Below are 27267 nucleotides of genomic sequence, written 5' to 3' on the forward strand. Positions count from 1 at the left end.
CACAGCACAACACTGACACAGAGTAACACAGCACAACACTGACACAGAGTAACACAGCAGCACTGACACAGAGTAACACAGCACAACACTGACACAGAGTAACACAGCACCACAGACACAGAGTAACTCAGCACAACACTGACACAGAGTAACACAGCACCACTGACACAGAGTAACACAGCAGCACTGACACAGAGTAACACAGCACCACACTGACACAGAGTAACACAGCACCACACTGACACAGAGTAACACAGCACCACTGACACAGAGTAACACAGCACCACACTGACACAGAGTAACACAGCACCACTGACACAGAGTAACACAGCACCACACTGACACAGAGTAACACAGTACCACACTGACACAGAGTAACACAGCACCACACTGACACAGAGTAACACAGCACAACACTGACACAGAGTAACACAGCACCACACTGACACAGAGTAACACAGCAGCACTGACACAGAGTAACACAGCACCACACTGACACAGAGTAACACAGTACCACACTGACACAGAGTAACACAGCACCACACTGACACAGAGTAACACAGCACAACACTGACACAGAGTAACACAGCACAACACTGACACAGAGTAACACAGCAGCACTGACACAGAGTAACACAGCACAACACTGACACAGAGTAACACAGCACCACAGACACAGAGTAACTCAGCACAACACTGACACAGAGTAACACAGCACCACTGACACAGAGTAACACAGCAGCACTGACACAGAGTAACACAGCACCACACTGACACAGAGTAACACAGCACCACACTGACACAGAGTAACACAGCACCACTGACACAGAGTAACACAGCACCACACTGACACAGAGTAACACAGCAGCACACTGACACAGAGTAACACAGCACCACACTGACACAGAGTAACACAGCACAACACTGACACAGAGTAACACAGCACCACACTGACACAGAGTAACACAGCACCACTGACACAGAGTAACACAGCACCACACTGACACAGAGTAACACAGTACCACACTGACACAGAGTAACACAGCACCACACTGACACAGAGTAACACAGCACAACACTGACACAGAGTAACACAGCACAACACTGACACAGAGTAACACAGCAGCACTGACACAGAGTAACACAGCACAACACTGACACAGAGTAACACAGCACCACAGACACAGAGTAACTCAGCACAACACTGACACAGAGTAACACAGCACCACTGACACAGAGTAACACAGCAGCACTGACACAGAGTAACACAGCACCACACTGACACAGAGTAACACAGCACAACACTGACACAGAGTAACACAGCACCACAGACACAGAGTAACTCAGCACAACACTGACACAGAGTAACACAGCACCACTGACACAGAGTAACACAGCAGCACTGACACAGAGTAACACAGCACCACACTGACACAGAGTAACACAGCACAACACTGACACAGAGTAACACAGCACCACAGACACAGAGTAACTCAGCACAACACTGACACAGAGTAACACAGCACCACACTGACACAGAGTAACACAGCACCACTGACACAGAGTAACACAGCACCACACTGACACAGAGTAACACAGCACCACAGACACAGAGTAACACAGCACCACACTGACACAGAGTAACACAGCACCACTGACACAGAGTAACACAGAACCACACTGACACAGAGTAACACAGCACCACACTGACACAGAGTAACACAGCACCACACTGACACAGAGTAACACAGCACCACACTGACACAGAGTAACACAGCACCACACTGACACAGAGTAACACAGAACCACTGACACAGAGTAACACAGCACCACACTGACACAGAGTAACACAGCACCACTGACACAGAGTAACACAGTACCACTGACACAGAGTAACACAGCACCACACTGACACAGAGTAACACAGCACCACTGACACAGAGTAGCACAGTACCACTGACACAGAGTAACACAGCACCACACTGACACAGAGTAACACAGCACCACACTGACACAGAGTAACACAGCACCACTGACACAGAGTAACACAGCACCACTGACACAGAGTAACACAGTACCACTGACACAGAGTAACACAGCACCACAGTGACACAGTGTAACACAGCACCACTGACACAGAGTAACACAGCACCACACTGACACAGAGTAACACAGCACCACTGACACAGAGTAACACAGCACCACAGTGACACAGTGTAACACAGCACCACTGACACAGAGTAACACAGCACCACACTGACACAGAGTAACACAGTACCACACTGACACAGAGTAACACAGCACCACTGACACAGAGTAACACAGCACCACACTGACACAGAGTAACACAGAACCACTGACACAGAGTAACATAGCACCACACTGACACAGAGTAACACAGCACCACACTGACACAGAGTAACACAGCACCACACTGACACAGAGTAACACAGCACCACACTGACACAGAGTAACACAGCACCACTGACACAGAGTAACACAGCACCACACTGACACAGAGTAACACAGCACCACACTGACACAGAGTAACACAGCACCACACTGACACAGAGTAACACAGCACCACACTGACACAGAGTAACACAGCACCACACTGACACAGAGTAACACAGCACCACACTGACACAGAGTAACACAGAACCACTGACACAGAGTAACATAGCACCACACTGACACAGAGTAACACAGCACCACACTGACACAGAGTAACACAGCACCACACTGACACAGAGTAACACAGCACCACACTGACACAGAGTAACACAGCACCACTGACACAGAGTAACACAGCACCACACTGACACAGAGTAACACAGCTCCACACTGACACAGAGTAACACAGCACCACTGACACAGAGTAACACAGCACCACACTACATGTGTAAAAGCTAAGCTCTCTTCATCTGCTTTGTAACTTGTGTCATTGCGCCCCCTGTGTTGTTGTTGTTTGCTGCTCATGGGTTTGAAAAGCCTCTAAAGGTTTTGAACAGTGCTACAGAGCAGTCTCCTTTCAGAGGGATGGATGTAGAGGGATGGATGTAGAGGGATGGATGTAGAGGGGTGGATGTAGAGGAATGGATGTAGAGGGATGGATGTAGAGGGATAGGTGTAGAGGGATGTAGAGGGATGGATGTAGAGGGATAGGTGTAGAGGGATGTAGAGGGATGGATGTAGAGGGGTGTAGAGGGATGGATGTAGAGGGGTGTAGAGGGATGGATGTAGAGGGGTGTAGAGGGATGGATGTAGAGGGATGGATGTAGAGGGGTGTAGAGGGATGGATGTAGAGGGATGGATGTAGAGGGGTGTAGAGGGATGGATGTAGAGGGATAGGTGTAGAGGGATGTAGAGGGATGGATGTAGAGGGGTGTAGAGGGATGGATGTAGAGGGATGGATGTAGAGGGATGGATGTAGAGGGGTGTAGAGGGATGGATGTAGAGGGATGGATGTAGAGGGGTGTAGAGGGATGGATGTAGAGGGGTGTAGAGGGATGGATGTAGACGGGTGTAGAGGGATGGATGTAGAGGGATGGATGTAGAGGGATGGATGTAGAGGGGTGTAGAGGGATGGATGTAGAGGGATGGATGTAGAGGGAGGGATGGATGTAGAGGGGTGTAGAGGGATGGATGTAGAGGGGTGTAGAGGGATGGATGTAGAGGGATGGATGTAGAGGGATGTAGAGGGATGGATGTAGAGGGATGTAGAGGGATGGATGTAGAGGGGTGTAGAGGGATGGATGTAGAGGGGTGTAGAGGGGTGGATGTAGAGGGATGTAGAGGGATGGATGTAGAGGGATGTAGAGGGATGGATGTAGAGGGGTGTAGAGGGATGGATGTAGAGGGATGGATGTAGATGGGTGTAGAGGGGTGGATGTAGAGGGATGGATGTAGAGGGGTGTAGAGGGATGGATGTAGAGGGATGGATGTAGAGGGGTGTAGAGGGATGGATGTAGAGGGGTGTAGAGGGATGGATGTAGAGGGGTGTAGAGGGATGGATGTAGAGGGATGTAGAGGGATGGATGTAGAGGGGTGTAGAGGGATGTAGAGGGATGGATGTAGAGGGGTGGATGTAGAGGGGTGTAGAGGGATGGATGTAGAGGGATGGATGTAGAGGGGTGTAGAGGGGTGGATGTAGAGGGATGGATGTAGAGGGGTGTAGAGGGATGGATGTAGAGGGATGGATGTAGAGGGGTGTAGAGGGATGGATGTAGAGGGGTGTAGAGGGATGGATGTAGAGGGGTGTAGAGGGATGGATGTAGAGGGATGTAGAGGGATGGATGTAGAGGGGTGTAGAGGGATGGTTGTAGAGGGGTGTAGAGGGGTGGATGTAGAGGGATGGATGTAGAGGGGTGTTGAGGGATGGATGTAGAGGGGTGTAGAGGGATGGATGTAGAGGGGTGTAGAGGGATGTAGAGGGATGGATGTAGAGGGATGGATGTAGAGGGATGGATGTAGAGGGATGGTTGTAGAGGGGTGTAGAGGGGTGGATGTAGAGGGATGGATGTAGAGGGGTGTAGAGGGATGGATGTAGAGGGATGGATGTAGAGGGGTGTAGAGGGATGGATGTAGAGGGGTGTAGAGGGAGGGATGTAGAGGGATGTAGAGGGATGGATGTAGAGGGGTGTAGAGGGATGGATGTAGAGGGGTGTAGAGGGATGGATGTAGAGGGATGGATGTAGAGGGGTGTAGAGGGATGGATGTAGAGGGATGTAGAGGGATGGATGTAGAGGGGTGTAGAGGGGTGGATGTAGAGGGATGTAGAGGGATGGATGTAGAGGGATGGATGTAGAGGGGTGTAGAGGGATGGATGTAGAGGGGTGTAGAGGGAGGGATGTAGAGGGGTGTAGAGGGATGGATGTAGAGGGATGTAGATGGATGGATGTAGAGGGATGGATGTAGAGGGGTGTAGAGGGATGGATGTAGAGGGATGGATGTAGAGGGATGTAGATGGATGGATGTAGAGGGATGGATGTAGAGGGGTGTAGAGGGATGGATGTAGAGGGATGGATGTAGAGGGGTGTAGAGGGATGGATGTAGAGGGATGGATGTAGAGGGATGTAGAGGGATGGATGTAGAGGGGTGTAGAGGGATGGATGTAGAGGGGTGTAGAGGGATGGATGTAGAGGGGTGTAGAGGGATGGATGTAGAGGGATAGGTGTAGAGGGATGTAGAGGGATGGATGTAGAGGGGTGTAGAGGGATGGATGTAGAGGGGTGTAGAGGGATGGATGTAGAGGGATGTAGAGGGATGGTTGTAGAGGGGTGTAGAGGGATGGATGTAGAGGGGTGTAGAGGGATGGATGTAGAGGGGTGTAGAGGGATGGATGTAGAGGGATGTAGAGGGATGGTTGTAGAGGGGTGTAGAGGGATGGATGTAGAGGGATGTAGAGGGATGGGTGTAGAGGGAGGGATGTAGAGGGGTGTAGAGGGATGGATGTAGAGGGGTGTAGAGGGATGTAGAGGGATGGGTGTAGAGGGATGGATGTAGAGGGGTGTAGAGGGATGGATGTAGAGGGGTGTAGAGGGGTGGATGTAGAGGGATGTAGAGGGGTGGATGTAGAGGGGTGTAGAGTTCACACGGTTGCTTTTAATTGCTGACGCCACTGAAGGTATTGTTTGGAGACGGCAAACAGCAAAGCAAAAGCAGACAGCAGTGCCTGGGAGAGGACAGCAAACATGACCTGAAATCATTTCATCAGTAAAACACAGAGCTGCAGTCTGCTCTTTAAGAGATCGAGGGCTCTTCTCAAATGAATATGACTATAAGCAAGGCAGCTGGGTGAGTCGTGGGCTGTCCTCTCACCCCACAGCTAATTGCTGCTGCTGTTGTACAGACCTCACAGCCTGGCTGTGTATGTCACACCCTCCCTCGATCACTGACTCAGCAAGCCTCTCTCCAGACAAGCCACAGCTCCACACAGGGGCTATTCTGCTCTTCCCACTGCCCTGCTGCAGCATGTGAAATGAAAAAGTGTGCCAAAAAGAGTCAGTTTGTAGGACCATTTAAAGGAAGCACCAGGGTGTTCTGGTCCAGCGAGGCTCAGTTCTGTTCCAGTAAGGATCTGTTCAATAGTGGTTAGGATCCACCCTGTAATGACCCAGTAAAGGCTGGTTCATCCTTCCATTGTGCGACCGATGCTGAGGGTGGTTTCCAGTCTCTCCAGTCGTGCGACTGTCTGTCGATCCCAAGGAGACTGTCGCCAGAGTATAATTCTTTTCAACTCCGTCTCCCTGTGGACTGAAGTGTGAACCAGCCTTAACCCCTATTCTGAAGAGGTTCTGCTCCAGTAAGTGCTTTGTGTGTGTCTGGGGAGGATTCTGACCATATGAGGTCTGTTCTACAGAGGTTCTGCTCCAGTAAGTGCTTGTTGTTGTGTGTGTGTGTGTCTGAAGGGGATTCTGCTCCAGTAAGTGCTTGTTGTTGTGTGTGTGTGTCTGAAGGGGATTCTGCTCCAGTAAGTGCTTGTTGTTGTGTGTGTGTGTCTGAAGGGGATTCTGCTCCAGTAAGTGCTTGTTGTGTGTGTGTGTCTGAAGGGGATTCTGCTCCAGTAAGTGCTTGTTGTGTGTGTGTGTCTGAAGGGGATTCTGCTCCAGTAAGTGCTTGTTGTGTGTGTGTGTGTGAAGGGGATTCTGCTCCAGTAAGTGCTTGTTTTGTGTGTGTGTATCTGAAGGGGATTCTGTCATGACGCTGCTCTCTCCACTCTTGCTCCCAGGGCTTGGTTCTGATGCAGAGCAGCGTTGGCAAGGTGTTGTTGGCTGTGGGCTCCAGCCATGGCTCCTCTCCTTCTCCCCCTGCTGTGTGCACTGCTGACCTGCCTGCAGACCCCCGGCCTGGCTGGCTCTGACCCGGACCCAGTCCCCCAGTGCGACTCGGGGCTGACCTGGGCGGTGAGCCTGGGGCCGGAGGGGGGGCAGGCAGACAGGCAGGCGCTGGACTTGCTGGCTGGGGAAGTGGCCGCAGAAGCAGGGCTGGAGAGCAGGGGGCAGATCGGCCAGCTGGAGGGGCACTACCTGCTGGCGTTGCCCTGCGGACAGGAGGGGGGCAGAGGGCAGGCGGCCCAGGCCCTGTCACAGCACCCAGCCGTCAGGTGGCACTCAGAACAGCAGCTCCTCAGGAGGGCCAAGCGCAGCCTCACATTCAACGACCCCAGATACCCCAAGCAGTGGCACCTGGTGAGTGACATACCTCTCCCCTCTCCCCTTCCTCTCTTCCCCTTGCCCTCTCCCCTTTCCCCTCGCCCTGTCCCTTGTCTGTGTGTTTCTCTGTCTGTCTGTGTCTCACTCAGCTCTCTCTCTCTGTCGCTCCTCGCCCCTGTGTGTTTCTCTGTCTGTGTCTCACTCAGCTCTCTCTCTCTGTCGCTCCTCTCCCCTCTGTGTGTTTCTCTGTCTGTGTCTCACTCAGCTCTCTCTCTGTCGCTCCTCTCCCCTGTGTTTCTCTGTCTGTGTCTCACTCAGCTCTCTCTCTGTCGCTCCTCTCCCCTCTGTGTGTTCCTCTGTCTGTGTCTCACTCAGCTCTCTCTCTGTCGCTTCTCTCCCCTGTGTTTCTCTGTCTTGTCTCACTCAGCTCTCTCTCTGTCGCTTCTCTCCCCTCTGTGTGTTCCTCTGTCTGTGTCTCACTCAGCTCTCTCTCTGTCGCTCCTCTCCCCTCTGTGTGTTTCTCTGTCTGTCTCACTCAGCTCTCTCTCTGTCTCTCTCTCCAGCACAATAAGGTGCGGGCGGGGATGGATATCAATGTCACGGCTGTGTGGGAGCACAATGTGACTGGCGCTGGGGTCACCGTGGTTGTCGTGGACGACGGAGTTCAACACACTCTGAAGGACATCCAACCCAACTATGTAGGTACACCGTAACCAAGGAGACGTGCTGTAACTGCGAATAACACTCATCACAGTGTGAATAACACTCATCACAGTGTGAATAACACTCATCACAGCGTGAATAACACTCATCACAGTGTGAATAACACTCATCACAGCGTGAATAACACTCATCACAGTGTGAATAACACTCATCACAGCGTGAATAACACTCATCACAGCGTGAATAACACTCATCACAGCGTGAATAACACTCATCACAGGACGAATAACACTCATCACAGCGTGAATAACACTCATCACAGCGTGAATAACACTCATCACAGTGTGAATAACACTCATCACAGTGTGAATAACACTCATCACAGCGTGAATAACACTCATCGCAGCGTGAATAACACTCATCGCAGCGTGAATAACACTCATCGCAGCGTGAATAACACTCATCGCAGCGTGAATAACACTCATCGCAGCGTGAATAACACTCATCACAGCACGAATAACACTCATCACAGCGTGAATAACACTCATCACAGCGTGAATAACACTCATCACAGGGTGAATAACACTCATCGCAGCGTGAATAACACTCATCGCAGCGTGAATAACACTCATCACAGTGTGAATAACACTCCTCACAGTGTGAATAACACTCATCACAGCGTGAATAACACTCATCACAGTGTGAATAACACTCATCACAGTGTGAATAACACTCATCACAGCGTGAATAACACTCATCACAGCGTGAATAACACTCATCACAGCGTGAATAACACTCATCACAGCGTGAATAACACTCATCACAGTGTGAATAACACTCATCACAGCGTGAATAACACTCATCACAGCGTGAATAACACTCATCACAGCGTGAATAACACTCATCACAGCGTGAATAACACTCATCACAGCGTGAATAACACTCATCGCAGCGTGAATAACACTCATCGCAGCGTGAATAACACTCATCGCAGCGTGAATAACACTCATCACAGCGTGAATAACACTCATCACAGCGTGAATAACACTCATCACAGCGTGAATAACACTCATCACAGCGCGAATAACACTCACCACAGCGCGAATAACACTCCTCACAGTGTGAATAACACTCATCACAGCGCGAATAACACTCATCACAGTGTGAATAACACTCATCACAGGGTGAATAACACTCATCACAGTGTGAATAACACTCATCACAGCGCGAATAACACTCATCACAGTGTGAATAACACTCATCACAGGGTGAATAACACTCATCACAGTGTGAATAACACTCATCACAGTGCGAATAACACTCATCACAGCGCGAATAACACTCATCACAGCGTGAATAACACTCATCACAGCGTGAATAACACTCATCACAGCGTGAATAACACTCATCACAGCGTGAATAACACTCATCACAGTGTGAATAACACTCATCACAGCGTGAATAACACTCATCACAGTGTGAATAACACTCCTCACAGTGTGAATAACACTCATCACAGTGCGAATAACACTCATCACAGTGCGAATAACACTCATCACAGGGTGAATAACACTCATCACAGTGCGAATAACACTCATCACAGGACGAATAACACTCATCACAGCGTGAATAACACTCATCACAGCGTGAATAACACTCATCACAGTGTGAATAACACTCCTCACAGTGTGAATAACACTCATCACAGCGTGAATAACACTCATCGCAGCGTGAATAACACTCATCGCAGCGTGAATAACACTCATCACAGCGCGAATAACACTCATCACAGTGTGAATAACACTCATCACAGTGTGAATAACACTCATCACAGCGTGAATAACACTCATCACAGCGTGAATAACACTCATCACAGCGTGAATAACACTCATCACAGCGTGAATAACACTCATCACAGCGTGAATAACACTCATCACAGCGTGAATAACACTCATCACAGCGTGAATAACACTCATCACAGGGTGAATAACACTCATCACAGTGCGAATAACACTCATCACAGCGTGAATAACACTCATCACAGTGTGAATAACACTCATCACAGCGTGAATAACACTCATCACAGCGTGAATAACACTCATCACAGCGTGAATAACACTCATCACAGCGTGAATAACACTCATCACAGCGTGAATAACACTCATCGCAGCCTGAATAACACTCATCACAGCGTGAATAACACTCATCACAGTGTGAATAACACTCATCACAGCGTGAATAACACTCATCACAGTGTGAATAACACTCATCACAGTGTGAATAACACTCATCACAGCGCGAATAACACTCATCACAGCGCGAATAACACTCATCACAGCGTGAATAACACTCATCACAGCGCGAATAACACTCATCACAGCGCGAATAACACTCATCACAGCGCGAATAACACTCATCACAGCGCGAATAACACTCATCACAGCGTGAATAACACTCATCACAGTGCGAATAACACTCATCACAGCGCGAATAACACTCATCGCAGCGTGAATAACACTCATCACAGGGAGAATAACACTCATCACCGCGTGAATAACACTCATCACAGCGTGAATAACACTCATCGCAGTGTGAATAACACTCATCGCAGCGTGAATAACACTCATCGCAGCGTGAATAACACTCATCACAGGGAGAATAACACTCATCACAGCGCGAATAACACTCATCACAGCGCGAATAACACTCATCACAGCACGAATAACACTCATCACAGCACGAATAACACTCATCACAGTGTGAATAACACTCATCACAGTGTGAATAACACTCATCACAGCGTGAATAACACTCATCACAGCACGAATAACACTCATCACAGTGTGAATAACACTCATCACAGTGTGAATAACACTCATCACAGCGTGAATAACACTCATCACAGCGCGAATAACACTCATCACAGCACGAATAACACTCATCACAGGGTGAATAACACTCATCACAGTGTGAATAAGCCTCAATGCAGTCTGAAGGGCTACAGTTCAACGGGAGGAGCAATGTATTTCTTTAACAGAGGCCTGATCACAGCGATGTACTCAGTAGGGACTGATGTATTCAGTAGGTTGTTATATGAGTGAGTTCCCAGTTGCGGAGGGAGGGAGGGAGGGAGGGGGGAAAAGAGGAGACAAGATGGGGGTGGCGCTTCCCTGTCCTCGCTAACACTGAGCTTTATCCCCCCCTAGAGCCCCGAGGGGAGCTACGACCTGAACTCCAACGACCCTGACCCCATGCCACACCCCGACGCCAACAACGACAATCACCACGGGACACGGTGCGCGGGAGAGATCGCTGCCGCGCCTAACAACAGCTACTGCGCCGTGGGCGTGGCGTACGGGAGCCGGGTGGCAGGTGAGCGGGGAGGGAGGGAGGAACTGGGGGGAAAGATTCAGTATAAGGGGCTTTACAGTCAAGAGACTGCATGTAAAGAAGTTTCATATTATTCTTTAACCTCTGAAGGTACACAAGGAATTGAGCGCTTGTTCAAACAGTTTCTTCTTAAAATACATTTGAGGAGGAAGCTGACAATGTGGAGGATCCAACCCTGTTTCGTGCACCTGCAAAAAAAAAAAAAATTGAGTCGTTGCCAATTAGTTTTTATTATTTTCTCCCCACTTTGAAATGACCAATTATTTTTAGGCTCAGCTCATCGCTACCACCCCTGCGCTGACTCGGGAGGGGTGAAGATGAACACACGCTGTCCTCCGAAGCGTGTGCCGTCAGCCGCCCGCTTCTTTACACACTGCGAACTCACCGTGCAGCCGCCTCAGAGCTACAGCGTCGGAGGACAACGCAGCTCTGGGCAGCTTACAGGCAAGCCCGCAGGCGCCCGGCCAGACTACAGGGGTCGCTGGTGCGCGGTGAGCTGAAGACACCCTGGCTGACCTAACCCTCCCTCCCGCCGGGCGACGCTCGGCCAATTGAGCGCCGCCCCCTGAGAGCTCCCGTCCTCGGTCGGCTGTGGAATAGTCTGGACTCGGACTCGCGACATCCAGGCTATAGAGCGCATCCTGCACTCTAGCGAGTGCTTTTACTGGATGCGCCACTCGGGAGCCCATAAATAAAAAAGTTAGCATCATTTTTATCTGTGGGACACACATGTCCCTTAAAGGGTTTATGTTCCGTGGTGCTGCAGTGCGAGTGTTGAGTGTGGCGTGTTGTGTGTCTGCAGGGATCCGCGTGCTTGACGGGCCGCTCACTGACAGCATGGAAGCCGTTGCCTTCAACAAGCACTACCAGATCAATGACATTTACAGCTGCAGGTGAGGAGCCGTGAGGCAATCTGAATACACCAGGGAGTCAGTCCCTGCTAGTGTAGGAGATACAGGGGAGTCTGGACCGTGATGCAGTCTGAATACACCAGGGAGTCAGTCCCTGCTAGTGTAGGAGATACAGGGGAGTCTGGACCGTGATGCAATCTGAGTACACCAGGGAGTCAGTCCCTGCTAGTGTAGGAGATACAGGGGAGTCTGGAGCGTGATGCAATCTGAATACACCAGGGAGTCAGTCCCTGCTAGTGTAGGAGATACAGGGGAGTCTGGAGCGTGATGCAATCTGAATACACCAGGGAGTCAGTCCCTGCTAGTGTAGGAGATACAGGGGAGTCTGGACCGTGATGCAATCTGAATACACCAGGGAGTCAGTCCCTGCTAGTGTAGGAGATACAGGGGAGTCTGGAGCGTGATGCAATCTGAATACACCAGGGAGTCAGTCCCTGCTAGTGTAGGAGATACAGGGGAGTCTGGACCGTGAATCAATCTGAATACACCAGGGAGTCAGTCCCTGCTAGTGTAGGAGATACAGGGGAGTCTGGACCGTGATGAGGGAGAAGGGAGGGAATGAGATGGTGGGGCAGGGTGGGGGAGAAGAAGGGGAAGGGAAGTAAAGGATTTCAGTTTTTGATGGGTTGATGAGGAGATATCGGCGCGCCATCCAAGATTCGATAGCAGCCAAGCAAGCTGATGTACGGGCGGCAAGGTCGGGGGTAAAGGAGGGAAACGAAAAGAAAATGTGGGTGTCATGTGGTGTGCAGAGCGCTCCAGTGCTACAGGAAAGAAACTGCACCCCACTAAACTGATGTCACACTCCTCTATACTATAAAGAAACTGCACCCCACTAAACTGATCTGACACTCCTCTATACTGTAAAGAAACTGCACCCCACTAAACTGATCTCACACTCCTCTATACTGTAAAGAAACTGCACCCCACTAAACTGATCTGACACTCCTCTATACTGTAAAGAAACTGCACCCCACTAAACTGATGTCACACTCCTCTATACTGTAAAGAAACTGCACCCCACTAAACTGATCTCACACTCCTCTATACTGTAAAGAAACTGCACCCCACTAAACTGATCTCACACTCCTCTATACTGTAAAGAAACTGCACCCCACTAAACTGATCTCACACTCCTCTATACTGTAAAGAAACTGCACCCCACTAAACTGATCTCACACTCCCATCTTATATCCATGCCCATTTAATCTGCATCTGTATTTTTTTTTGTTATTCATTTCTGAGTGTAAGATGCTGGAACTGGTTAATTAGCTGAGACACAGGCTAATGTTTCTTTACAGTTTTAGCCTTTACTGATATTTCATTAACCTTTTAAAATACTACAATACTGTGCAATACTGTGCAATGCTGCAGTGCTGTGCAATACTGCAGTGCTGTGCAATACTGCAGTGCTGTGCAGTGCTGTGCAATAATGCAGTGCTGTGCAATACTGCAGTGCTGTGCAGTGCTGTGCAATACTGCAGTGCTGTGCAATACTGCAGTGCTGTGCAGTGCTGTGCAATACTGCAGTACTGTGCAGTGCTGTGCAATACTGCAGTGCTGTGCAGTGCTGGATTTGTTTTCTCGTCTGTTTTGACAGCTGGGGCCCCGATGATGACGGGCGCACGGTGGACGGGCCGCACCCTCTGGGCAAGGTGAGTCAGTCAGTCAGTCACATTGCAGCGCTGCATCAGGGGCTGTGTGAAACACTGCTCTGTCTGCTGGGTCTTACTGAGCTGCAGTATTTACTGCATCCACTAGAGGAGGGGCAGTTACAGGACGTTTCTGTTTGAAGTTTTAAAAGGGGTCACCAGGATGTGAAGACTGCAGAATAGTTATATTTATATATAGATAGATATTAATGGTGGTGTGGATTGCAGTTGAAGTCTGTCTGGTGAAAGCAGTGTAAGATTTATTTGGCAGGACTTTCCCAAACGGCTTTCACTTCCTGCGTTGTCATGTTGTTCTTCTCCTCCTGTTTGTATAGTACAGAGAAGGGGGTTTTAATAACACAAGGTGTGATTTAGTGCTTCCTGAATGTTCTCTGAATGAAGACCAGAAGGTGGCAGTATAGCCCACAGAAGGGAGGCAGCAGCCAGGCACGGAGTGAGGGAGTGAGGGAGGGAGGCAGGCAGGGAGATAGGGAGATATGCAGGCAGGCAGGCAGGGAGATATGCAGGCAGGCAGGGAGGGAAGGAAGGAGGTAGGGAGACAGGCAGGCAGGAAGGGAGGCAGGGGGGGGGATAGGGAGGCAGGCAGGCAGGGAGACAAGCAGGCAGCCTGGTGTCACAGTCTGTGGTGAAGGTTCGAGGTCAGGTCTTTGACAGGAAGGTAATCTCAACCACACGGGTGTGAAACAGTATCGTCAGCTGAAGAATTATGTTGTATAGTTGAACAGTAAACACACAATTAAAATAGCCTGCTTCAGTGTATGCAGATACACAAGCTTTATTGTATTAGGTAAGTTATACTTGAGAGAGGTTCTGGTGGTGATTTTTGACAGTGATCTGTGCAGGACTGTGTTGAAGTGCGATGCACAGCCCCCATTGCAGGGTTGCATTAACCCTTTCTGCCCTGGACACACCGCACAGAGAGTCGGTTACAATGGCAAGCAGGAGGATCTTTGTGGTTCATCCCTCAGCTCTCCATCGCAGGATTGATTCCAGAACAAGGGCTGTCAGGGTTAAACACATCTCCTCCTCCCCTGTTAGTTTATCAGCGCTCAGCGTTTCTGTTCCTCCCATTACTAATTCATTCACTATGTCCTGTACTGGGTCTAACTTCAGGGGGTTATTTTCATATGCTTTGAGTGCTGTTTAGGAACGTGGAGTTCAGATACACTGTTTGCGAAAGTTAGTTGACTTTTTCATTGGTGGTTCGGCCCCTAGACACACAGACACACACAGAAACACACACACACATATACAGACACACACACACACACACACACACACGCACAGTGACACTGACACGCAGACACACACACACAGACACACACACATAGAAACACACACAGACACACACACACAGACAAACACACAGACAAACACACACACATATACACACACACACACAGACAAACACACACACATATACACACACACACACACACAGGCACACACACACACACACAGATACACATGCACAGACACACACACACACAGACACATGCACACACACATACACAGGGACACAGACACACACACATACACACAGACGCACACACAGACACACACACACACACAGGCACACGCACACACACACGCACACACACACACACACACACACACAGGAGTTACTTTAAATACATGTGCGTGGTTTAATGAACAGCATGGATCGAATGAGTGGGCCGTGCAGATCAGCCCCTCTCCTGTTTAACTGAAGGGCTCAGCACTGGGGAAGGTGCTTGTAGAGTCAGCATGAGAATTGAATTACGGTTTGATGCTCTCTGAGGTCGTTCGATTTCTTTGAAGTGAAAGCCAGTGGCCTTGTGGTTTCTGGCACCCAATCCTGAGTCTGAAAAACGGGGAAGTGCCTACTGCACATTCCCACTGCAATATACTGCACAGTCCCACTGCAATATACTGCACAGTCCCACTACAGTATACTGCACTGTCCCACTGCAATGTACTTCACAGTCCCACTGCAGTATACTGCACAGTCCCACTGCAATGTACTGCACAGTCCCACTGCAATGTACTGCACAGTCCCACTACAATATACTGCACAGTCCCACTGCAATGTACTGCACAGTCCCACTGCAATATACTGCACAGTCTCACTGCAATATACTGCACAGTCCCACTGCAATGTACTGCACAGTCCCACTGCAATGTACTGCACAGTCCCACTGCAATATACTGCACAGTCCCACTGCAATATACTGCACAGTCCCACTGCAATATACTGCACTGTCCCACTGCAATGTACTTCACAGTCCCACTGCAGTATACTGCACAGTCCCACTGCAATGTACTGCACAGTCCCACTGCAATGTACTGCACAGTCCCACTACAATATACTGCACAGTCTCACTGCAATGTACGGCAAGTCCCACTGCAATATACTGCACAGTCTCACTGCAATATACTGCACAGTCCCACTGCAATGTACTGCACAGTCCCACTGCAATGTACTGCACAGTCCCACTACAATATACTGCACAGTCCCACTGCAATATACTGCACATTCCCACTGCAATATACTGCACAGTCCCACTGCAATATACTGCACAGTCCCACTACAGTATACTGCACTGTCCCACTGCAATGTACTTCACAGTCCCACTGCAGTATACTGCACAGTCCCACTGCAATGTACTGCACAGTCCCACTGCAATGTACTGCACAGTCCCACTACAATATACTGCACAGTCCCACTGCAATGTACTGCACAGTCCCACTGCAATATACTGCACAGTTCCACTGCAATATACTGCACAGTCCCACTACAGTATACTGCACTGTCCCACTGCAATGTACTTCACAGTCCCACTGCAGTATACTGCACAGTCCCACTGCAATGTACTGCACAGTCCCACTGCAATGTACTGCACAGTCCCGCTGCAATATACTGCACAGTCCCACTGCAATATACTGCACAGTCCCACTACAGTATACTGCACTGTCCCACTGCAATGTACTTCACAGTCCCACTGCAGTATACTGCACAGTCCCACTGCAATGTACTGCACAGTCCCACTACAGTATACTGCACAGTCCCACTACAGTATACTGCACAGTCCCACGGCAATATACTGCACAGTCCCACTGCAATATACTGCACAGTCCCACTGCAATGTACTGCACAGTCCCACTACAGTATACTGCACAGTCCCACTGCAATTGCGTGTTCTCAGTTAGGCCCTCAGTTGTGTTCCTTGTTGTTGTGTCCAAGCTGGAACATCCTCCCTCTCTGTACAGCGCTGCAGCTGCTGCTGCCAGACCGCAGGCTTGTTATCGGTATCACTGCTTGATTTTTTAAAATTGCTACTAAGAGGGGAAACTAAATCATATCTTGAGAAACAGCAGGCCCGGTCATAAGAATAATAAAAAACCCTTTTCACTGGCTCCTGCTTCAGTAGCCAAAGGGATCCCTGGGAAACACACTTCAACAAACAGACGGTCGCCATGGCGATAAACAAAAGCTGGGTTCCTTTCACAGCCGGCCAAGACTTTAACAAGGGGGGGCGGGGGGGGAGACCGAGGCTGGAGTCACTCCCCTTTAATGCAGTCCTGTTTACCTTGGACCAAGACTCTGGTCTGTTTAACCTTTTCATGCATGAAATATTGAAAAGTTTTGACCTACTTTTTTATTGAAATGGGGGAATAATGGCATACATGCAACAAAGGTAACTCCCTGTCTCCCATCATATGAGGCTATCATGCTTTTGCATCTTCAGTGTGGCCCCATACAGAGACTGGAAGAGATCTTTTGTATCAGTCCCCATCTGAAGTCGCCATGCATGAAAGGGTTAAAGAGATGGGGGTGTTGTATTGTAAGGAAAGTGCAGAGGCAAAGGCTACTGGTGTACTCTGAGGAATCCAACGATTACAACACAAAGAATCCACCAAGAAGCGCTTCTGGTGCAGGAAGGAAGGAGCAGCTCATTTCCTGTTCCGAGCAGTTTCTCGTTAGTTCTCTGGATAACGAGCCCACGACAGCAGAGCCCATGTACTGTCAGATTAGTGTGGGTCCTCTAGCCCCTGCAACAAATTGAATGGAGTGAGCCAGAGGCTCCACAGCACTGTGTAATGAGCGGTCCCATGCCATCCCTCACAGTCCAGGGTTTCATTTTAATGAGCTCTCAATCAGTTATTCTCTTGTTTTAAATGTGTGTTTTTCAGCCTGGTCACTCAGACAGAGTGTCTGCCGTACCACTGCATGCCACTGAAGCAAACCTGCAAGTCCGCTTGAATGAACGGACTCGCAGGATACATTCGCTTTGACTAACTGGAAAAGAATGCAAAAAGAAAATGACTTTGAATGAAAAGCTAGGTTTTTTATTGTAGAAAAAGAATGCATGGTGGACACAGGCCGTTTTAGTGATTTATCCGACGCGTGTGCGTGTTCCAAAGCATGTTTCATATTCACAGGCAGCGTGTTGCAGTGTGACATCACAATAGCATTGCTGTTTAATCCCCAAAACACAAATAAACGACTTTCTTCACTCCATCTTCAGCAGTAAGTGGTATAAACACAAGGACTGAAGAATTATGTTTGTTACCCACTTAGAATCATTCTCCCTCTCTCTGTCTCTCTGTCTCTCTCTGTCTCTCCCTCTCTGTCTCTCCCTCTCTCTGTCTCTGTCTCTCTCTCTGTCTCTGTCTCTCTCTCTGTCTCTCTCTTTGTCTCTGTCTCTCTTTCTCTCCCTCTCTCTGTGTCTCTCTCTCTGTCTCTCTCTCTCTCTGTCTCTCTTACTACAATGTTTAAGTCACAAAAAAACATGAACTCATCAGGACCACAGGCTCTTCACTAACACAGTAAAAACTTGTTCGGACCAGAAACAGAGCGTCTCTGAATCCTCTCTCTCTCTCTCTCTCGCTCCTTCTTTCGCTCTCTCTCTCTGTCTCTCTCTCTCAAATTCAAATTCAAATTCAAATTCAAAAATGCTTTATTGGCATGACGAGAGCGCTCAGGTATTGCCAAAGCTTTTATAATACAAAACCGAAATAATAAAACGGAAATACAATTACAGAACATAACAAACACAAAAAACCATTGTTCCCTTCCCTTTGAACGATATAACTCCCTCCCTCCCTCCTCATCAACAGTAACCCCTGGTCGTGTATGCAGGGTGTCACACACTGTCCCTCAGGTTGTGGCAGGCAGACACATACTGTGCTGCTAGATTTGCAGTTCGCTCCTCCTCTCCTAGAAGGATGGGGATTTTACTAGAATTGGAGAGGAGGTTAAACTCTGCCAATTGTTTTTTGAATTGGGGGATATATCTCTCCCGTATCTCTGTGTATTTTGAGCAGGACAACAGGAAGTGCATTTCTGTCTCTACCTCTCCCAGATCACAGTGACAGCACAGCCTTTTTTCTTTGGCAATCCAGGTTTTTTTGTGCCGGCCAGTTTCGATGGCCAGGCTGTGGTCACTGAGTCTGTACTTGGTCAGGATCTGTCTATGTTTTGTGTTTTTGACCCTGACCAGATATTCTGCCAGGGTAAATTCTTTTTTTAGGGCCAGATAGCATTGTAATTTATTGTGTGATTCAATTTCGTTATTCCAATGTACTTTATAATTGTTTTCCAGATTTAGATTAATTTGTTTCATTTTTTGTGCTGGGAGTTTTTTGTTGGTGGTGTTCTGAAGCTCGCTGGTATTAATTTGACTTATTTGGCTGAGCTTCAGTACCATTCTACTGAGGGGATTCTCTTGTGGGGGCTGTGAGCAGCTCCGCAGTGCAGTGTGGTGGTAGGACTGCGGATCAGCCTGCTGTAGATGGACCCAGTAGTTGAGCGCTCGTTTCTGTATGGAGTGGAGTAAGGGGAACCGGCCCAATTCAGCCCTGCAAGCGCTATTGGCTGCACTCCTGTGAACCTGCAGGAGGTGTTTACAGAATTCCAGATGGAAATTCTCTATGGGGCTTTGATCCCATTTTTTATAATCAGGGTTCATAAGGGGACCCCATACTTCACTACCATACAGAAGGATTGGCTTTATTATGCTGTCGAAAATTTTTAGCCAAATTTTTATTGGTGGTTTAATTTTGTATAGCCGATTCTTTATTGCATAAAAAGCCCTGCGCGCTTTATCTCTTAATGCATTTATAGCCAGGTTGAAGTTCCCAGACGCACTGATTTTTAGACCCAGGTAATTGTAGCTGGTGCTATGCTCCAAGGTGTTGTTCCCCAGGGTGAAGTGGTACCTGTTTCCCTGAGATCTGGCTTTCTTCTGGAATACCATAACTCTGGTCTTGTCCAGGTTTACTGTCAGTGCCCATTTCTGACAGTACTGCTCCAGCAGTGCCAGGCTCTGCTGCAACCCCTGTTCAGTGGGTGACAGCAGGACCAGGTCATCTGCATAGAGCAGGAATTTGATTTCTTTGTCGTGTAGAGTGATGCCAGGGGCTGCAGACTGTTCCAGCACCGTAGCCAACTCGTTGATGTAGATGTTGAACAGTGTTGGGCTCAGACTGCAGCCCTGTCTCACTCCACGCCCTTGGGTGAAAAACCCTGTTCTTTGGTTTCCAATTTTCACACCACACTTATTCTCTGTATACATTGACTTAATGATGTCATAAATTTTACCCCCTACACCGCTCTCAAGAATTCTAAGGAATAGACCTGGATGCCAAATTGAGTCGAATGCTTTTTTAAAATCTATAAAACAAGCAAAGATTTTTCCTTTATTTTTTTGGTGCACATGTTTGTTTATTAGGGTGTGTAGGGTGTAAACATGGTCAGAGGTGCGGTAATTTGGCAGAAATCCAATCTGACTCTTACTCAAGACATTGTGTTCGGTAAGGAAGGCCAGTATCCGGGCATTAATGATACTGCAGAACACCTTCCCCAGATTACTGCTCACACATATGCCTCGGTAATTATTGGGGTCGAATTTGTCTCCACTTTTATGAATTGGTGTTATTAGCCCTTGGTTCCAGATGTCAGGGAAACAGCCCACAGCCAGGATGAGGTTGAATACTTTGAGCAGGGCCTCCTGCATCCTGGGGCTGCTGTGTTTCAGCATCTCGTTTATAATGCTGTCGGGCCCGCAGGCTTTCCTGGGCTTGAGGGCTTGGAGCTTTTCTTTTAGCTCTGGTCCTGTTATTGGGAAGTCCAGTGGGTTCTGATTGTCCTTGATCTTGGTTTCCAATTTGTTTAGTTTTTTTAATATTGAATTTTGGTCTGGATTTAATTCGTTTTCGTCTAATTCTTGATAAAGTTTATCAAAGTAATTTTTCCAAATGTTACCATTTTTGATTGCCAATTCGTGACTAGTTTTTGATGTGTTTAATTTGTTCCATAGTTCCCAAAAGGAATTTTGCTCTATGGATTCTTCAATTTGGGATAATTGTTTGGACACGTGTTCTTCTCTTTTCTTATTGAGAAGGTGTTTGTATTGTTTCAGAGCCTTGCAGTAGCTGAGTCTCAGTTCAATATTGTTTGGCTCTCTGTGCTTCTGGTTTGACAATTTTCTTAATTCTTTTCTGTTTGTTTTACACTCCATGTCAAACCATTTTTCATTTGATTTCTTTTTAGAATTAGTTTTTTTCTTGTTTGTTTTCTTGAGTTTTGATTTTGTTGCTGTTGTTTCGAATATAAAATTTATTTCTTTGATGGCCGAATTGATTCCATTTTTGTCTAATTTAAAAAATTTAGTTAGAAAGCTGTTTAGCATACTTTCTATTTCTGCACTATGAATTCTCTCTCTCTCTCTGTCTCTCTCTCTCTCTCTCTCTCTCTCTCTCTCTCTCTCTCTCTCTCTCTCTCTCTCTCTCTCTCTCTCTCTCTCTCTCTCTCTCTCTCTCTGCAGGTTTCCCATGTTTATACTGAGCCAGTATCATAGTTGACCATGGTTTGTTTATAAACATGCTGTACCTGAAGGGGGCTCTGTGTCAGTGTGTGGGTCTGTCAGAGCCCTCCCCGCTGCTGAACCTGTTTGTTCAGTTCATGAGAACGCCGCTCCCTTTGTAAAGCACACTGAGATTACTCCTCGGCTCTGAACCCTGCGCTCCCTTCCCTCTGTTTACTCTGGCAACAGACTGACGGAACGGGCAGATTCCTCCAGGTGCTCTTAACCCTTTGTGTTCTGGACCCTGCAGTGGCTGTAGTGCAGCATGTGCTGTTATACAAGGCAGTGCCCTGAGATTGGGAGCGGTTCTGTTGTCTTGATATTGTTGAGAGGGATTTTGCATTAGCTTGTTGTTCCTGCCCTGGTCTGTAGGCAGCGCTGCAGCACGGGGTCATTGCTGGCAGGAAGGGCTTCGGCAGTATCTTTGTGGTCGCCAGTGGCAACGGAGGACAGTTCAGGGACAACTGCAACTACGACGGCTACGCCAACTCCATCTACACTGTGACCATTGGTAAGGAAACTACACCGTGACTTTCTGTAAGAGCACAATCAGACTACACCGTGACTGTAAGAGCAGAATCAGACTACACCGTGACTGTAAGAGCACAATCAGACTACACCGTGACTGTAAGAGCAGAATCAGACTACACCGTGACTGTAAGAGCACAATCAGACTACACCGTGACTGTCTGTAAGAGCAATCAGACTACACCGTGACTGTAAGAGCACAATCAGACTACACCGTGACTGTAAGAGCACAATCAGACTCACCGTGACTGTAAGAGCAGAATCAGACTACACTGTGACTGTAAGAGCAATCAGACTACACCGTGACTGTAAGAGCAGAATCAGACTACACTGTGACTGTAAGAGCAGAATCAGACTACACCATGGCTGTAAGAGCACAATCAGACTACACTGTGACTGTAAGAGCACAATCAGACTACACCGTGACTGTAAGAGCAATCAGACTACACCGTGACTGTAAGAGCACAATCAGACTACACTGTGACTGTCTGTAAGAGCAACCAGACTACACCGTGACTGTCTGTAAGAGCAATCAGACTACACCGTGACTGTAAGAGCACAATCAGACTACATCGTGACTGTAAGAGCACAATCAGACTACACCGTGACTGTAAGAGCACAATCAGACTACACCGTGACTGTAAGAGCACAATCAGACTACACCGTGACTGTCTGTAAGAGCACAATCAGACTACACTGTGACTGTCTGTAAGAACACAATCAGACTACACCGTGACTGTAAGAGCACAATCAGACTACACCGTGACTGTCTGTAAGAGCACAATCAGACTACACCGTGACTGTAAGAGCAGAATCAGACTATACCGTGACTGTAAGAGCACAATCAGACTACACCGTGACTGTAAGAGCAATCAGACTACACCGTGACTGCCTGTAAGAGCAATCAGACTACACCGTGACTGTAAGAGCACAATCAGACTACACCGTGACTGTAAGAGCACAATCAGACTACACCGTGACTGTAAGAGCACAATCAGACTACACCATGACTGTCTGTAAGAGCACAATCAGACTACACCGTGACTGTCTGTAAGAACACAATCAGACTACACCGTGACTGTAAGAGCACAATCAGACTACACCGTGACTGTAAGAGCACAATCAGACTACACCGTGACTGTAAGAGCAACCAGACTACACCGTGACTGTAAGAGCAATCAGACTACACTGTGACTGTCTGTAAGAGCAATCAGACTACACCGTGACTGTAAGAGCACAATCAGACTACACCGTGACTGTAAGAGCACAATCAGACTACACCGTGACTGTAAGAGCACAATCAGACTACACCGTGACTGTAAGAGCACAATCAGACTACACCGTGACTGTAAGAGCACAATCAGACTACACCGTGACTGTAAGAGCACAATCAGACTACACCGTGACTGTCTGTAAGAGCAGAATCAGACTACACTGTGACTGTAAGAGCACAATCAGACTACACTGTGACTGTCTGTAAGAGCAGAATCAGACTACACTGTGACTGTAAGAGCACAATCAGACTACACCGTGACTGTAAGAGCACAATCAGACTACACCGTGACTGTAAGAGCACAATCAGACTACACCGTGACTGTAAGAGCACAATCAGACTACACCGTGACTGTAAGAGCACAATCAGACTACACCGTGACTGTCTGTAAGAGCACAATCAGACTACACCGTGACTGTCTGTAAGAGCAGAATCAGACTACACTGTGACTGTAAGAGCACAATCAGACTACACTGTGACTGTCTGTAAGAGCAGAATCAGACTACACTGTGACTGTAAGAGCACAATCAGACTACACCGTGACTGTAAGAGCACAATCAGACTACACCGTGACTGTAAGAGCACAATCAGACTACACCGTGACTGTCTGTAAGAGCAACCAGACTACACCGTGACTGTCTGTAAGAGCACAATCAGACTACACCGTGACTGTAAGAGCAATCAGACTACACCGTGACTGTCTGTAAGAGCAACCAGACTACACCGTGACTGTCTGTAAGAGCAATCAGACTACACCGTGACTGTAAGAGTACAATCAGACTACACCGTGACTGTAAGAGCAATCAGACTACACCGTGACTGTAAGAGTAGAATCAGACTATACTGTGACTGTAAGAGCAATCAGACTACACCGTGACTGTAAGAGCACAATCAGACTACACTGTGACTGTAAGAGCAATCAGACTACACCGTGACTGTAAGAGCACAATCAGACTACACTGTGACTGTAAGAGCAATCAGACTACACCGTGACTGTCTGTAAGAGCAATCAGACTACACCGTGACTGTAAGAGCAATCAGACTACACCGTGACTGTAAGAGAAATCAGACTACACACTGTGACTATCTGCCCCCCTTCTCCCTCTCCCTTTCCCTCTCCCTGTATACCTCTCCCTCCCCCTCCCCCTCTCCCTCTCTCAGGAGCAGTGGATGAGAACGGCCGGATGCCCTTCTATGCGGAGGAGTGTGCCTCCATGCTCGCCGTCACGTTCAGCAGTGGAGACAAGATGCTGCGCAGCATTGTGAGTACAGCAGCACAAGGACTGTGGAAGCCCTTAAAATCCTCCAGTCCCCTTTCCACTGGTCCCCTTCATCATCGCCGCGTTCCCCTTTTCATTGCGAGCACGTTCTCTTGAGTTTGAAAGTGCATAGCATGTAGGTCTGTCGGCATTAGAGTCCCTGCTGTCTGTGCTGGACAGAGCGCCTCCCTGTCTATCAGAGGTGATGCTGAGCTCTGTGCCGTTCACCTCTCAGTCCCAGTTTCAACAGAGGAGAGAGGACCCTGTCACTGTCTCTCAGGGGGCTGAAATAGGTGCGGATCAACATGCAGGAGAGGGAAAGCTGCTCGATATGTGAGGCACCGTTTACAGTGTTTTCAAGGTACAGTGAAATGTATTAGAAATGACAAGCTTAGTTTTAAGACCAATAGGATTCCAAAGGTAATAAAGCATGAGAAAATGGATTTTAAAACCTCAGGGAGTTTCCATTTGTGAGTCCCTGATGCCATGGGGGGGGGGGGGGGGGTATTGTTTCTGTAACCCCCCCACCTCCCTACACCTGACCTACTTGAACCCTGATCCCGTCACAAGTCTAATAATAGAAGTGATGGAATGAGGCTGGCTTCCTTCCTGCTTCCCTGCTGAGCCGAGAAAGAATTCCCTGACAGGAGAGAATTCCCAGAAACAGCACTGTGAGCGGCTGAGACTGGGGTGATGGGACTGGGGTGATGGGAGTGGGGTAATGGGAGTGGGGTAATGGGAGTGGGGTGATGGGACTGGGGTGATGGGAGTGGGGTAATGGGAGTGGGGTGATGGGACTGGGGTGATGGGACTGGGGTGATGGACTGGGGTGATGGGAGTGGGGTGATGGGAGTTGGGTGATTGGGGTTTCCTTGTATCATTGCGATGACAGTGGAATTCCAATCAAGGTCAATCTCAGGTATTTTGCAGAGAATGAGCAGGTTAATATTCTCAATGGTGCTGACGTGTATTCAGATCAGTTGTAGGATATGACTGCTCCTCTCTGTTTGCGTCACGCCCAGCCCAACGTCTCTCTCTGTGCATCTCTGTGCTCTTCATCCAGCCCTTGTCCATCATTGTCACTTTAAGCACAAAATAAATTGTTAGGGGGCCCCCGAGTGGTGCATCCAGTAAAGGCAGGATGCGCCCTATAGACTGGAGGTTGCCGGTTCAGGTCCAGGCTATTCCACTGCTGGCCTAGGACTGGAGTTCCCAGGCGGTGGGGATGGGGAGGGCTTAGGTCGGCCAGGGTGTCCTCGGCTCACCGCACGCCAGCGACCCCTGTAGTCTGGCCGGGCGCCTGCAGGCCTGCCTGTAAGTGGCCCAGAGCTGCGTGGTCCTCCGATGCTGTAGCTCTGAAGGTAGCTGCATGGCGGGGCTGCAGAGTGAAAAGAAGCAGACGGCTGACGGCACACGTTTCAGAGGACGTGATCTCAGCTAGCCTGCATTGCACACTGCACTGGACCGAGAGAGATCTCAGCTAGCATTGCATTGCACACTGCACTGGACTGAGAGAGATCTCAGCTAGCATTGCATTGCACACTGCACTGGACAGAGAGAGATCTCAGCTAGCCTGCATTGCACACTGCACTGGACCGAACCGAGAGAGATCTCAGCTAGCCTGCATTAACCACTGCACTGGACCGAGAGAGATCTCAGCTAGCCTGCATTGCACACTGCACTGGACTGAGAGAGATCTCAGCTAGCCTGCATTGCACACTGCACTGGACTGAGAGAGATCTCAGCTAGCCTGCATTGCACACTGCACTGGACCGAGAAAGATCTCAGTTAGCCTGCATTGCACACTGCACTGGACCGAGAGAGATCTCAGCTAGCCTGCATTGCACACTGCACTGGACCGAGAGAGATCTCAGCTAGCCTGCATTGCACACTGCACTGGACCGAGAGAGACCTCAGCTAGCATTGCATTGCACACTGCACTGGACTGAGAGAGATCTCAGCTAGCATTGCATTGCACACTGTACTGGACTGAGAGAGATCTCAGCTAGCCTGCATTGCACACTGTACTGGACTGAGAGAGATCTCAGCTAGCATTGCATTGCACACTGCACTGGACTGAGAGAGATCTCAGCTAGCCTGCATTGCACACTGCACTGGACCGAGAAAGATCTCAGTTAGCCTGCATTGCACACTGCACTGGACCGAGAGAGATCTCAGCTAGCCTGCATTGCACACTGCACTGGACCGAGAGAGATCTCAGCTAGCCTGCATTGCACACTGCACTGGACCGAGAGAGATCTCAGCTAGCATTGCATTGCACACTGCATTGGACTGAGAGAGATCTCAGCTAGCATTGCATTGCACACTGTACTGGACTGAGAGAGATCTCAGCTAGCATTGCATTGCACACTGCACTGGACCGAGAGAGATCTCAGCTAGCCTGCATTGCACACTGCACTGGACCGAGAGAGATCTCAGCTAGCATTGCATTGCACACTGCACTGGACCGAGAGAGATCTCAGCTAGCCTGCATTGCACACTGCACTGGACCGAGAGAGATCTCAGCTAGCATTGCATTGCACACTGCACTGGACTGAGAGAGATCTCA

The 27267-nt window shown here is 48.7% G+C and overlaps 1 protein-coding gene across 1 annotated transcript in view; it reads left to right on the plus strand.

Moving 5' to 3' along the window:
• Positions 1 to 27267, plus strand: part of LOC117397463 (proprotein convertase subtilisin/kexin type 7) — a 50438-nt gene that overhangs the window by 1466 nt on the left and 21705 nt on the right. Inside the window, exons 2-8 of the mRNA XM_059009439.1 lie at positions 6731 to 7190; positions 7718 to 7852; positions 11024 to 11189; positions 12010 to 12100; positions 13719 to 13773; positions 22011 to 22149; positions 24601 to 24701. Coding sequence (XP_058865422.1) covers positions 6789 to 7190; positions 7718 to 7852; positions 11024 to 11189; positions 12010 to 12100; positions 13719 to 13773; positions 22011 to 22149; positions 24601 to 24701 — 1089 coding nt within the window. The 5' untranslated portion in view covers positions 6731 to 6788. The remainder of the gene's footprint in view (positions 1 to 6730; positions 7191 to 7717; positions 7853 to 11023; positions 11190 to 12009; positions 12101 to 13718; positions 13774 to 22010; positions 22150 to 24600; positions 24702 to 27267) is intronic.

Source organism: Acipenser ruthenus, chromosome 39, assembly GCF_902713425.1.
Source record: "Acipenser ruthenus chromosome 39, fAciRut3.2 maternal haplotype, whole genome shotgun sequence".
NCBI lineage: Eukaryota > Metazoa > Chordata > Actinopteri > Acipenseriformes > Acipenseridae > Acipenser > Acipenser ruthenus.